The sequence below is a fragment of the Trachurus trachurus genome (assembly GCF_905171665.1).
Source record: "Trachurus trachurus genome assembly, chromosome: 16".
Lineage (NCBI taxonomy): Eukaryota > Metazoa > Chordata > Actinopteri > Carangiformes > Carangidae > Trachurus > Trachurus trachurus.
The window spans coordinates 13,001,388-13,016,678 of NC_139902.1; the positions used below are offsets into that span (position 1 = coordinate 13,001,388).

Sequence of the window (15,291 nt, forward strand, 5' to 3'; positions counted from 1 at the left end):
AACTAAAAAAATCAGAAAAGTGACAAAAAAAAATCTTCATCAATAACAACGCTTATTATCAATACTAAGGGCTATCCTATCCTATATACTGTAGTATGTGATATCTGTGGTCCATATAAAATGCTATCTCTTTCTCTTGATTTTGTGTTGATATTGTCATGATGTATTAAGTATTAATGTGTACAAAAAACAAGAGCAATTTAAGCACAGTTCAAAGAGAAACACAGAGACAAAACTTTGCACAAATCTATCCCCTGATATTTGCACCAGATACAAAAAACCCTTTGTATCGTGTCCTCAAGGTTTACATTCTGTACGAGCACAGCCGAAAGTGTGACTGATCAATGTGTCGAGCTATTGTATCGAGAGAGGATTTTTTATTTTTAATCAACAGAAATCAGAGGTAATTACGGCAGATCAAAGAAGAAACGCGTTATTGCTCGGTTTTTTGTTCAGTCACGTGAAAGGATACAGAGACGAAATGCTGACAAGCAGAAACACAGATTTCATTTGGACAATCTTCCTATACACAGTGCTCAATGTAGTTGTTATGAATATGATGGAGTGTTATTATTAATAATTATTATAACTGTTATGGTTATTATTAACAATTATCTTATGATGTGATGTTCTTTTACTTGGTGGGATTTAAGTGTTTATTGTTTTTAGATAACTAGCATTATCATGACTAGTTGGTTTTTCATACATCTGGTCATAAATTCAAGTTTTTAAAAACATTCCAAATCTTGATGCATGCCAGCTCCATTTCATTGAGAGGCATTTACAGTATGCCTGGCCAATTTTCCAGCTGTATGGACTGTGCCTAGACATCGGCCTTATGACTTCTTGATCTCAAGTGATTACTTAGGTTTCCACTCTGGTACAAAAAACATCTATTGAAAAAATCTGCAGCCTTCTAAACGTGTATGTGTAGACTACGGTGTTTTAACAGCCACTGAGAGGATAGATGCGTTCAGGCCTGGAATTGGTAACGCCACCAGACCAGAGACAGTCTGATGTCGCCTACTGCAGCTGCCTGACCCAATAACTTAACAATAGGTTGTACACACAAAACCTATGACGCCATAATGTATGTGTGTTCGGATGAATGTTTATTATACAGATCGGAGAAAGACAGAGATCTGACAGACACCTGAATTCTTTTGAGTTCAGTGTCTTTTTCAGGGAAATAGGACAGATGACACACAGTAGTTTTAGATTTTTTTAATAGAGCCACAAAAGGTCTGTAGCAAAGTCTGTAATATCTCACTAAGCCATATCCATCGAAACTCATTATCACAATTTTATAAATGGTTAATCTAATTTGTGCAAGTATTGTATTTTGTATAGCTAGTACAATCAGAATATTTTGAGTGATCTCTTCGACATTAATTTGAGGATTCAACAAATTATGTGTTAGTATTTAATGAATTGTACAGTGCCAAACTCATAACATTTTGTTGTCTTTCTATTGTCGTAGCCTCCTACATGGCTACAGGAGTTATTCTTTTTTCACAACTGAGAACTGATACACAGGCAAGTGAGCAAAAAAAGCTAGTTTTCAGAGGGAAATGAATGAATATGGTGTGTGTTTTTACCATTATGAATTCATTTAAAGCAAGGATGGTTTATGGCCACCTTAAATGTAAAGCATTACTAACAGTCAATTGTATGGACAGGGACAGTGTCCAGTAATGAAATTCATGGATTTATTTTCATGCCTGTAAATTCTGACAACCCTTTTGTTATTGTTCATTGCATTGATCCCCTTGGATACGACATGGACTAACAAAGAATTTGTATAATAAAGTTGGTGGGAAAAAATGTTTTGTCATTAATCACATAGCATGACCATTCTTGTACTAATGTTTATGAATGATCTGTTTTTTTTTTTTTTTTTTTTTTTTTTTAACTTCAGTGAAGGTAAAACAATCTGCTCCTCTGGCACATAAATCATGCTCATCAACATTACCAATACGGCACTTTTCATTTTGTCATTTAATAATATTGTCATATTCCTATTTATCTTTGGGACATTTTAAAGACAATTCTTAACCATTAGGCCTTTAATGTTATTTTCTGAAAGGATCAAACAGTGAAGCCTATGCATGTTACCTAAATTATCAGCACTGTAAACTGTCAACACAATTGTGTTTCAAATGATATTTAATGTCTGAGAGAAACATTGCTGTCATGCATTTTAGAGAGATGTGATAATACCTGCAAATTCTATGGTGTCTAGTTGGTCTAAGCTTTCAAGATTTCACAATATAGCATGTTTCGGATGGACGTCTATGTTCAGTGGTTGCACGGTGTTATTTCTGCACTATCAGGTAGGACTCTCATTTCATAGAATTAAACAGAGACTCTTTTTGAACTAAATGTTAAAATGTGGAGAAATTACATACATTTTCAGTGGTGTAAGAATTATTCAAATAATATAATAACACTCTGTTGCAAGTAAAAACTCTGCAGTGAAAAATAATGATATACTTACCATAAAAATACAAAGTTTCAAGAGTGAAACTACTCAGATCAGAAAAGCGAATGCTTTGAATATTGTGCCGTTAAACTGTTATTATTGAACTGTTATACTGTTATGCCGTAGTTGACTGACTTGCAGCTGTGGAGATGAAGTATTAAGTTTAATGGAAACACGCAACTGAAGAGGCCATGGAATTGATTTAACGTCCTTCCTTTATTATTGCTTGGTAGTCATTGATTGTTATTACTAGATATTTTTTGCAAAAAAATGACTAACTCATTTTAGGCCAAGTTTCCAACTTAGACGTGTCTGACATATGTCTAACATATGACAGACCAGACTAACATATGTGTGTGCAGCACACCACAGCTTTGAATCCAATGTCTCGGTCAGCTGCAATTTCTGTTATGAAATTGGGATTCTAAAAATAATCACAAGACGAAATATTATTAATCTGTAAAGGGTCAGACCAGAAGCAGAGGCTGTATATTAACAAAAAGCCTTTTAGTCTTCAGTATAGGTTAGTGAGCACACAGAGCCTATGTCTATGATAAAACATCCCTCATCACCGAGCTGTGAAATGTTGTATAAGCCACAGTAAGACTATACAGCACCCAGTGGGAGTGTAAGTGTGCTTTTAAATGAAATGAAAAGGTGAGGTTGTCTTCATATAATTCACGGCTCTCGACCATCAGAGTTATATTATACTGTACCTGCTGGATCCTTACTCATATTTAAACTCTCATGTGAATACATTTATTGCACTGAGACGTATAAAAGCTTAAATGAAAGAACAGATGGCAACATTGCACTGACACAGAAATTATTTTTTACAGGATGCAGCACAAAGGGGAGAGAAATGTGTTTGATTTAGGCACTGGCTGCTTCTGATGCATCACAATCATTGTAATTTGCTCATTTCACCACCAGGAGGTTCAGTGGCTCCTCAGCTGTGAGACAAATTGTTAATGAAGGCTTTACTCTTCAGTGTAAAACAACATAACCCTCACACAGTGCCTACACAGGATGTTTAACATTATGTGCAAAAATACTGGAGAAAGCAGAACAAACCAATGCTCATGTGGCACTAACTATTCTCAGGTATCATGACTGATAACCTGCCCACACAGTCCAGCACCTGTCACCAATTATATTAATAATTTACCTGTGAAGTGAAGTGAAAACAGATGTGTCATAAATATTGCTCTGCTTATGAGCAACATAAAGCTGAGACAGATGGCAGATTTGAAAGAAAAGACAATTTAATGTTTAGATTTCATATGTGTGTGAACAAGAGCTTTGATTGCCCAAAACTACAGATTCTGTGCTCTACATGGTTCATGCACATGATTAGCATCATACCCAAGGCATGATTGCTGCTCTTAAAATTAGAAAAGCGCTGAGTTTATTCATATCTCTGTGATTGAGAAGATTGCACCAAATCTTTGATTTGAGTGATGACTCATCCTGAGAGCGAGTGTCTGAGTTTTTACCCCTTTATTCTTACAGCTTTGGGAGAACAAGTTACTTAGTAATTGTTACTAAACATAAACTCTTAATCATCATATTCAACAATGGCATCTGCTGATTTGTGACTATTTGGTTTTAAAGTGAAGTGTAAGATTTATTTGTCACATCCACAATTATACCTACCAATGCACATTTAAATGTGTTATTGTACCTGCTTCCAGAAATAATATTTATATAGATATGTAGGCTAATATGGAAATAGCACATATAGTGTTGCGTAAATACTATGATGTGTACCTGATGTTGTGGGATATTAGAACAGCAAGAACTGGAAATAGAGAAGTATTGGTTGTATTTATGACATTAAGTCAGATGTCGGTGAGACTTTTATTAATTCAGATAGCACTGAAAACATTAACACTAAGGGGTCATGCCCTGACAACTACCACCACATAGCTGGATTTCATTTTTCCAAGCACAAGGCAGATAGAAGATGGGTGGTTCCAAATTCATTCTCCACAGAGTCCTGATCTTAATATCACATGGAGTCTGTGTGAGACCACATGAAGACACTGCAGAACTGAGGCGACTCTCCATACTTGGATCAGCATACCTGCCTGTACCTTGAGCATCTAAAGCACACACGTCAAACTCAAGGCCAATATAAAAAATGTTGTGGCCTATGAGAAAATGTCCTATCATAATACACTGCAACAGCTACTGTAGTGTACAGTCATGACCAAGCAGATCAACAAGTGCTAAGCCCTATCTGCTGCTCTGTTGACAACAACACAGAAGTGGTCTCACTGATGCACACCTCCACTCAGCTCAGGACCAAACCCCAAACATACATGAACTTGCAGCCAAAGCCAAAGATGCCAATATGGCATAGGAGTAAAAACTGGGCTTTTTTTTTTTTTTTTTAACACATTTTTCTGAAATCACAATTTGGTTTTCATGTTTGGCCCATACTACTTTGTGTTTTAAATTTTGGCCCCTTGTGTAATTGAGTTTGACACCCCTGAAAGGAAACTGTTCCTCTAATAGATTTTTTTTCCTTTTTACGGCATTTATGGAGTTAATTCCTAATAAATAAAAACTATTGATAACATTAATTTGAATGCACCATCTTTTTAGTGTCTTAAACTTTTACACACAACTAAGTGTTTGTCCTGTTTATTCCCAAATAACGTTATCTTGATTCTTGCATCAGTGGTAAATGTCTTTTTAAAAGACAAAATAAAAGTTTCCACAGCATGTAGGTATTTTTGAGAAAGCCTGTGTAATAATATCCCTACTGTATTAGGCCCATAATGTTTGAGCCCTTGCAGGCTTGGGGGGGGGGAAAGACCCCCACCTCCCACCGACACTGGACAACTTTTGATATAAACGGACACGGGAGTTTTGTGGTGGAGTCTATGGTGTAGTTTGTGTGAATAAACAACATTAGTGGACGAGGATCCCCCGGTCTTCACCCAGTCAGTCGGTGTGTAACCAAAGAGTGAATCAGTCGTGAGCCCCGCTGGTGCTACCCGGAAATATTACAAGGGCCGGAAAGGACCAATGTTAAGGGAGCACACGTCACTCACTTTTACCCAAAAAATATTATCACCGGCCATCCAAATCCTTCTCGGCCGTCGAAACCTTTATCAAAAGCTCCCTGCCGACGAGAAGTGCCGTGATCAAATGGCGAGGAGGCGGCTGTCGTATCCGTCGGCGTTGATTAGTGGGGGGCACCCAGCTCAGCAGCATCAGTGAAAATGGCTCTGGCTAACGACTGGAAAACAGCACGCAGAAATGGAAGCGGCGATAGCTAGCTAGGCGATCAGAAGAAGAAGGCGTGACAGGCCTCATCCATCCATCTGCAACCGTGCTCCGCAACTGGATGCGTAGGTAAACATTTGCCCAATATAAGTTACGCAGATGTATATGCTAATGCTAACGCTAGCATCGTAATGTTAACGGTTTGTCGGCGTTGCTTTTATAATGATGCGGTGTGGACAGATGGCTAACTGTTAGCAACCGTGCAAATGTGGCTTTCTACACTGCGTGTGGCACCAAATGGCTAAACACGCTGAGCCAGTGTAAAAAAAAAAAAATGATGCAACGGAGAACCGTGAAGTTTTGCATCCAAGCGCGTCCAATGTTTTCCTTTTTTTCTCCAAATGTTAGCCAATACTATTACAGGATGCCACCTCTAGTGCATCCGTTATTACTTGCGTCTGAAACGCACTGCTAATGTTTACATTGTGCGCTACGAGTGTGATACTGGTGTGTGATAATCTCATTTAGCTTTTCTCTCTCCCTCTTCACAGGATTGCTGATTTACATTAAAATGAGAGGCAGTCAAATATGCGATAGATTATCTCCCTCATCTGCCAGGGGAGCACCCTCCCCGCTAGGTTCATCGCATCGATTAGAGGAAACGGTAAGATATTTCGAGGTGAGCAAAATTAGAAATAAAGTGAGTGCTTCCACAGAAGTCAGTGCACTTTTCAGGCGTTTAACAAGTACAGTCATGTGAAATCTTACCGTTAACAACAACTTACCTTCGTGCAGTTTAGGAATTATGCATAATGCAACAGTTACATTTTCTATTCCTTCCCCCTTTTTGGCATTGAGAAATGCATTTAGGTGGATTTATAACTCATTTGCATAGAGTTTATCAATTTTTGTGTGTAGTTGATGTTCGACTAGATATGTTTCAGTAATTACCATTGCACATAGTGAATAGAGACAAGCAGTTTAGTATCTGCACCTAGTGTACAGAAATGTACAAAATACACATTATCAACTGTAGCCACAGTGAATTATGTGCAGTATCAATGGATTTGTCTTGTTAACCGCTCTCAACTTTTGATAAAGTAATACAGTAAGTGGCACTGTCTAATAATTACCCCCATTATGCACAAAATATTTCTATGATTACACTTACAAGACAAAAGAAATCCCACATACTTAGACGTTATGTGGACTAATTTTAGACCAAAACCGAAACTGGCAGTTGTTAAAAAGATTCTGTGGTAGTTTCCTATTGAGTCTATCTGGTAATAAACAAAGCAAGACACAAGACAAGGCAATGGTAAAAGGTCAGCAGAACAAGTCTGGTGCACCTCTTGACAAGAAAAAGTGTTTGAAGAAAGGATTGATTGAAAATAATCACCAGTTTGACCCACATTTGAATACATTATAATCGTTCTCTGATGTGTGGTGCCATACTAATGATTAATGATGATATATTCTAATGCACTTTTTTTTTTGGCGAGTATGATGGTTGATTATGTTATAATGTTCTACAAAACACCCTAAGGGAAAACACTGTGCAGCAGTAAAACCTTTAAAACAACAGAGTGACATATTAAAAAAAGAAATAAATTCCAATAAAAAGCATCATTGCAGTGTAAACTGTCTTCATCAATAGTTTTGAAGTCTCTCTACTTGAAACATAGATTGTAGTATGATAAGTTATTTTACTGGCTGCAAGTTGGCAAATGCATAGTTTAATCTTTGCACATGTGATATTGGATTTTCTGTCAACACAAACTGTAGTTTGGGAAACAGTCAACTTCCTTATGGTAAAAATTACGAGTCATGAATTGCAGAATTGTGACAGCACAAGTGTTTGTTGCAGGTGTGCCACCAGTGTAAGTAGTGTGGGTATAATCCAAATAATCAGTTACACGCACACTGACTGACACATACCTGCAGTTGCGCAACAGCGAGACGTCTCCTGTATAATGTGGTTTTTCATACATCGCTGCCACACCTCAGTTCTGTCTGTGGCTCTTCCTTAAAAACTATTTGAGATACTGTATATGACAGAACTGCTGCAACATATAAGCGTGAAGGCCAGAGTTCAATATTGCAAGGAAATCTCCAAGGTAGCATGGATTAATAAGTCACCTTTATCTCCACTCCTGCTTTTGTGGCAGAAACCCAGTATGAACAGCTATTTGTAGACACTAAGAATGTTGAAAATAACTTTTGCCTCCTTAGTAAATATGAACCTAAAGAAAAAAAAAGAATTGGCATTCAGGCAACAATTCTGGTTGTGCTGCACTCCAGCAGAACCACATCATGGTAAGTTATCACAAAATCTAAAGTGTTGACAATGCATATTTAAAAAATAGGAATATCTATAAAGAGATACATTGAGTTGTTCAGATTTGTATTTTTCACCTAATATTATTGAGAATGTATAGTTGTCCCATTGTAACTAGAAATCTTGGTCACATTTCTCATGTCATCGGTGTGGCTCATTGGCCTTTGGTGGACAAAGACCAGAGTGAACAAGAATCCAGTGATAACTAAAACCTGATATACAAAGTATTCATTTGTGGTATGAAATATAAGAGACATATAGGAGAAAAAATGTCATTAATATCTTCTTCTTGCATCACACTACTTGTCATCATAAGCACTGTGACTTTGCAATAAAAATATTGAATGAATTAAATAATATTTCTACTGAACGTGGGCCACATGTAGATTTTGTCATGTTACAGTACAGACTTGGAAAGAGCACCTTGTTATAGTTTTGAGGCATATTCGCCTTAACCTAACATCAAAGGGACACTGAGTGAAATATTATATAGTATAATAGCCTTGTTCCCCTCTATGACTTTCATGTCTGTTTGAATTTTGTTTTTCCAGCTATAGGAACTTCTTGGCTGAACACGGATGAGGAATCTTAGATGAAGGAAAATATCAACGCTGTAACTCTCAGAGGAAACAAGAAGAAGTCATTTGAACTGCTTCTCAATAAAGCTGCTCTAAGCAATTTTGAAATTAGGTGGAACTCATCTACTTGTCAAAAAGACACTTTTAGCCTTTGATCATAAACTCATCTTCCTGGCTACCCCACTAATTTTGGAAGTAAGAGTGTGGGCAGTGGATGATCAAGAGGGAGTAGCAGCACCAGAAGTAAACAATCTGGAGAAACAAACGTAAGATTTAAGCTGTAATTCAAGTATTTCTGAAAAAAAGTAGCATAGCCTCACCCTTAGGGTAAAGTTTGTTTGTCTTTCACCAGTCAGTGGTGGGATCATTTTTGCCGCTCCTAGCGTGGAGGTTTGGCCCTGCACCCCCATGTGCCAGTGAGTGGGAAATGTTCCAATTTGGAAAATACAATCTGGACATTATAGAGATGTTAAGTGGGCACCAGGCCCACCAATTCAAAGGCCTTGGTTTAGATCGACAACTACAGCATCAACAGCAAGTGCAACTTCACCAGCATCAACTCCAGCAGCAGCAGCAGCAGCAGGCTGAGTCTTCTGGAGCTCTTCTGTCTGGACTTGGCTTGGGCCCCCTGCAGGGGTCTAGAGGTAACGCCTTTTCTGATTCTGCCTCCATTTTTGCCAAGATGAGTGCCCCTCCTCCTCCACCTTTACAACAACAGCCTTCCTCATCTCAGAGCTCTCGTTCAAAGTCAAGCAAGATGAGCAGCAGCAGCTCAAGCCATTCTTCAGGCTACCCACAGTTCCTGCGCTCTTTCCACCCGTCTGAGGCAGCACTAGCACAGGAGCAGTTACACCCAGGTGTAGGCCGCTTTGAGCACTTTGCTGGGGGAAGTAGCAGTAGTGGGAGTGCTGGGGGATTAGGAGGATTAGTAACATCAGCACCCCCACCCCCTCCTCCTCTGCATCCTGGCCTCTCTGTCCCCCAGGCATCACCCGGTCCCTCCTCTTCCTCTCCTTCCCCTTCAACCTCTGTGGCCACCTCTAATAACCCCTCCAGCAGCAGTGCAGTCAGCTCATTGGGACACCAGTTGGTTGGGGCCCAGTCTGATGCACGAAGCCTTCACCAACAGTTTAGTTGCATGTTAGCTGCTAATCAGTATTTTCTTTCTGGGGTGCCTGCTAATGCTAGTTTAGAGCAATTTCTTGTTCAACAGGGAACCCATAACCACTTAGGGATAGGTTTAAGTCATACAGGTGGGGAGCCTAGTTCTAGCCTCGCTCCGCCTCCTGCTTTGCATTCTTCACACTCACATGGCCACTCCACTCCCCAGCCGCAGCAGCCTCCCCATCAGCCTCCCCAGCAGCAACAGCTCCCGCCTCACACCCTTTCTCATCCTCATTCTCATTCTCATCCTCACCACCCGCTCCACCCAGGCTCCCAACCCTCATCCCTAGGTGGCTTTGACTTCCAGGGCATCCCTGTCCTCTCATCAAATCAGATAGCTTCTCTGATGCAGCAGGAAGCGGGCTTGCCCCTCCCCCTGCCACTTCATTTATCCCTATCTAAGGATGATGGTAAAGGGGAAAGCAGCGGAGGTGGCAGTAGTAGTGGTGGTAGCAGCAGTAGTAGGAGGAAGAAAGCTATGGCTGGCTATTTGCCACAGAGAAAATCTGATAGCGCTAGTAATAGCAACAGCAATCATGGCCACAGTGGTAATCCCAGCTCTAGTAGTAATGGAGGATTGAGTCATGGTCAGCCTCCAGCTTTAATTGGGAGTGGGGTTGGTATGTCAAACATGGGTGGAGACCCCTCATCCCTTCTTGCCTCATCATCTTCATCCTCATCAGTAGTTTCTTCCTCCTCCTCCTCTGCTCCCTCTTCCACTGCTGCCTCAGTACTGGTTACTAACGATTCTCACCTTTCTAAATCTGATAACCAGAGCTCAATGCAGCCCAACCCCACAGGGTCAGATTCAGAGCCCCTTTATAGCTGTGGGGACTGTGGCAAAAGCTTCCCTCACCTTTCAAGCCTTCGCAGGCATATGCGCATGCATGAGCCAACCACAGCAGGTACTAGCAATACTGCCACTACTGGCCCAAACCCCATTCACATAAAAACACAGCCTGACCCAAGCCTTCCCCATTCGACCCAAGAAACTCCCCAACCCACTCCCAATTCTTGTCCTAGCCCAGACAAAATATTTCATTGCCCCGATTGTGGCAAAGGCTTTAAGAAAAAAGGGCACCTCCTGCAACATGGAGTTATACACTCTTCAGCCCGCCCATATGGCTGCTCCACCTGCTCTCGGGCTTTTAATCGTAGAGAGTCACTGACACGCCATGAGAAGATACATGAGGAAAAGCCATTCCGATGTCCCGCCTGTGGTCGTGCCTTCCGTGAGAGCACCTCTCTACTCAACCATGCTGCCTCAGGCACCTGCGGCAAGCCAGGTAGGGGACCCAAACAACGGGGCAGCAAGACAGGAACTGATGGTGAGGACAGAGTCGGGGGAGGGGGTGGAGGAGGTAATGGAGGAGGGGGAACTTATCAGAGCAATAGAGGGGTTATTTATGGGAAAACTGAGGAAGAAGATGGTGTAATCATTGTGGGGGAAGGAGAACGAAAATCAGGTTTAGGATGTGATGGTCTGTTTCAGTCTGGAAGGGGAGGGAATTCAAATGACAGGGACAGAGCAGATGGTAAATACCCCACTGACTACTCTCGGAATCGTTACACAGGCTACCATGATGACCACCGTTCTCAAGGTAATCCATCTCCATGCTACTCTGGTGCCTCCCCCTGTGGAAGTGGGATGGCGGGCCCAGCTCTGAGAAAGGCACCCTTGGCCCCAACACTGCATCCACACTCACAGAGCCACAGCCAGCATCACCATCCACAGCAACAGCCCCACCTGCCCCTTTCTTCTCTTCTGGATGACTCAGAGGATGATGTCACTAGCTCTGTCAATAATGCAATCTCTGCTATAACGGCAGCTAGTAACAGTGGAAATAGAGGGGATGATAGGGGAGACATCATAGGAGGTCTGCTAGGTGGTCTTGGTTTAGGTCCTCTGGGCTCACCTTCATCCACATCTGGTATGGATAAGAATTTCAGAGGTGATGGGAGTCAAGAGGCAATGAGCAGCAACCCACAGAATCCAACCTCCAAACCTAAACGTCCCCGCAAACCCAGAGCTAAGAAAGATCCTGCAGCTGGTGGACTGCCCCCGAAACGTAGGCAATACACCCCCAGAATGGGTCCCAGTGGGCTCCCACGCACTCACCTCTGCAGTGTCTGTGGTAAGGGCTTTGCCCGTCGCGAGACCCTGCGCAGGCATGACCGCATCCATACTGGAGAAAAGCCCCATCACTGCACTGTGTGTGGAAAGTATTTCAGAGAAGCTTTTCACCTAAGCAAGCATCAAACAGTCCACTCTGGGGCAAAGAATTACAAATGCAGCATCTGCGGTAAAGAGTTTGGTTACTCCCAGAGCCTCAGGAGGCACAGCAAACTCCACCAGAAAGGGGAGCTGGAAGAGGTGCCCACAACACCAGCTGCGGAGAACCTTAACAGCTTTAACCCAAACCCTCAATGTAGCGTGGCCCCAGACAGGAGCCAGAACCAAGCACCAAGCACCTCCTCCTATTACTCCTACCCTCAAGATGTCAAGCCTCAAGATACCAACCCTCAGCCACAGCCTCCACCCCCACCCCAACCACAGCCCCCACCTCCACCTCGGCTGTACACCTGTGCTATTTGCTGGAAGTCTTTCCGCCATCACTTCCATCTGACTGCTCATCACCAGACGGTGCATGAAGGCGGGGGCGAGAAGCTCTTCTGCTGTGAGGTATGTGGGAAAGCATTTGCCTACTCCAACAGCCTCACTCGACATAGGCAGTCGCAGCATGGGATGACCCGCCCAGAGCCGTCAAACCCGCAAGAAGGCAGCAGTGGATCTGGAGACAACAGAGGTGGGAGTGATGTTAATCAGTCGACATCAGAGAGTGAGGCTGCCACCAACGTCCTGCTGCAGATGGCCCCCGCAACGGAGGGCCACGGAGGGCAGAGTCTTAGCGTTGTCACTCATAGCCACCAACAGGCTCCCCCGCAACCTCCAGTTGGTTACTCTCCACTGTTTTATGATGCTGCTGCAGCCCATACTTCAGCCTCTAATGCCCCATCTTACTCCCAGCCTCTGCCTCCAAACTCTACAATCATGCCCCCCCAGCACCCTCACTCCCCAGCCGGGGTGAAAGGAGAGCACATATATCCAGCCGGATCCCGTAGCCGCACGCTGCACACCACAGCCCCGTTCCAGCCACTCACGGAACTGCCCTCCACTGAACATCATCATCTGCATCACCATCATCATCACTCCCACCATCATCCTCATCATCAGTCAGGTAACCAGCCCCACCAACACCTTGACTGCAGCATCCAGTTGTCAAACGATGAAATGAGACGCCACAAGAAGAAAAAAAAAAAGTCCGACAGGAGAGATTGGAGGGAAAATAAATGGGAATCCCAAGATTTAGTCAGATTCGATGGAAGCAAAAAGAAGAGAAAGATAAGTTGTACTATAAGAGGGCAGTTAAATAAAAAACAAGGCTCTCTTCGTTTGACAATTAGACGTGGAGGAGGATCGGGTGGTGGTGGGTATAAGCTTGTCAACACTGGGGGAGTGAAGGTGCAGATCCTGTCGTCCCTCAAGGTCCCTGTGAAACGTTTCGGCTGTCCCATATGCCCCAATTCTGTGTTTTCCCGTAAAGCGGGACTGCTAGTTCACATGGCAGTTAAACACCCACAAAAAGCCTCGACCTCTCAGGAGCGACTAAGCTGCAGTGTATGTGGGAAGCAGTCTCACAGGCCTTTGGCAGCCTTCGTCCATCGGGCCTCCCATCGTGCCAGAGGGACTTTCTCCTGCCGACGCTGCTCCGCCCGCTTCTGGAATGCTACGCTTCTCAATAGGCACAAGGTGTCCTGCCGCCGCAGGGCTAAAGGACTGCAGAGAGGAGATGCTAAGAGGCTGAAGCTTTCAAAGAGACCAGGAGAGAGACAGACCTGTGAGGGTCAGGAGGAAATGCCATTCCTACAGGGACCATACAGATACTGAACATCCTAGTATCTGAACAGAGTGGCATACAAGAGGGATATTTCGGTTCTAAAACGGGAAGGTGTGGAAAAAAAGGGACATGAAAAGGCAAACTCTACCTTTAGGAGAATTTGCCTCGTGTCTCTGTACTCTCTACTTTGCTGACTTGTTTGAATGAGTGTGTTAACAACTACTGTAGAACATCCTATATAATATCACCAGAAATTCTTCCAGTTTATATTGGAAGGTGTCTACAAAGACTGTTTGCATAGGATCATTAACCCCTTAAGTGCATTGACACTATGCTTGGCTGACACTGTGCAGTTAATAGACAAGTTTAGGTGAAATGACCTGCTAATGTATCTTTCCCATAACTAGAATCCCTGCTACACCTTTTGCTGTATGATAAACGTCTCTGCTGTGTACTTTGTCTTGTTGTTGTTCACGTAGAGGCTCTGAGGATTTTTTTTAAAATGTAAAGTGCATTTATTAGGAGTAGGGACATGGGGACAAAGAACCTTTGTTGATAGATTGTCAGTGCATGTTTGTTCTCTGGTCAAGTTTTTTGCTGAGGTTGTGAAATCACTCCTACAGTATGTGATGGTTTATTCAGTATATCCCCAGAAGTTTGTAGTGTAAAACTTGATTTGAAAGTTACTCTATATTCCCTAGTGATTTAATCACATATAGATAAAATGTCAAAGTTGCTGGTAATTAGCATTACAAGGATCCCTCTCCTGCCAAAATGAAGAAACTTACAAAAAGCCTTGCTTATTATGTTCACTTTACTTCATTTATTTGAGATATTCTTAGCTTTTATACCAAGGGATTGAAAACAGGTTAAACAAGTGGACTGTAACACATGTTTATCTCATGTTATTTGTATGCTCTTTTTAGCAGTGATTATTTCTACAGTACTTCACGGTGTGTTAAAGACAAGGACCTATCATAATAGAAACAAAAGTAATATTCCATGTATTTATGTGTGTAACCCAATCAGCCTTCATGCCAATCTTATACTTAACCCCTTGTACCTTTTACTTTTTGCTGAGTTGCAATCATATTCTTACTGTCAAGCCTTGTTTTTTTTTTCTTCTAAAGAAAAATAAGTTTTTAGTACATCCTGTCACTTTATTCACATATGAAATGTTCATACCCCTGTCAAGCCTTGTTTTTTTTTTCTTCTAAAGAAAATGATAGTTTTAGTAGATTTCTATCACATTATTTACTGAGAAGTCAGTAGTTGATTATATTTCAGCAATGAATAAACATTAAGTGTAATCATTTGTTTTCCCTTTCATTTTTGATTCAAAGTTACCTACTGCAATATCCAGAAGATGGTGCAAACTGTTATTCACGGAACATAAATACGATGTAACTGTTATCAAAGTCAGTATTGGAAGTTTTACAATTATATTTAGCTTTATGTACTTTGTGAATTTCCTATCGCTATGTGAATTTAATGGATTATAGGATGAAGTTGATATAACAATACATTTAATTGAAGTTGTTAGGCTTACCTATGTTATGGGCCAAATGTCTCCAGTGTAATGAAATATAAAAC

General features: G+C 41.8%; 1 protein-coding gene across 4 annotated transcripts; it reads left to right on the forward strand.

Moving 5' to 3' along the window:
• The first annotated feature begins 5,357 nt into the window (after positions 1–5,357).
• Positions 5,358–15,002, forward strand: LOC310998877 (uncharacterized protein). 4 transcript variants are annotated; one of them, XM_083989123.1, is made up of 4 exons: positions 5,358–5,848; positions 6,271–6,383; positions 8,609–9,279; positions 11,374–15,002. In XM_083989123.1, exons 3-4 carry the CDS (start codon positions 9,063–9,065, stop codon positions 13,746–13,748), a joined length of 2,592 nt encoding a protein of 863 aa, XP_083845249.1. In that variant the 5' UTR covers positions 5,358–5,848; positions 6,271–6,383; positions 8,609–9,062; the 3' UTR covers positions 13,749–15,002. The 4 variants fall into 4 exon arrangements, with proteins under 4 accessions (XP_083845249.1, XP_083845250.1, XP_083845247.1 ...); XM_083989124.1 differs by having other exon boundaries at positions 5,358–5,844; XM_083989121.1 differs by lacking the exons at positions 5,358–5,848; positions 6,271–6,383; positions 8,609–9,279 and adding an exon at positions 9,287–11,127.
• The last annotated feature ends 289 nt before the right edge of the window (positions 15,003–15,291 follow it).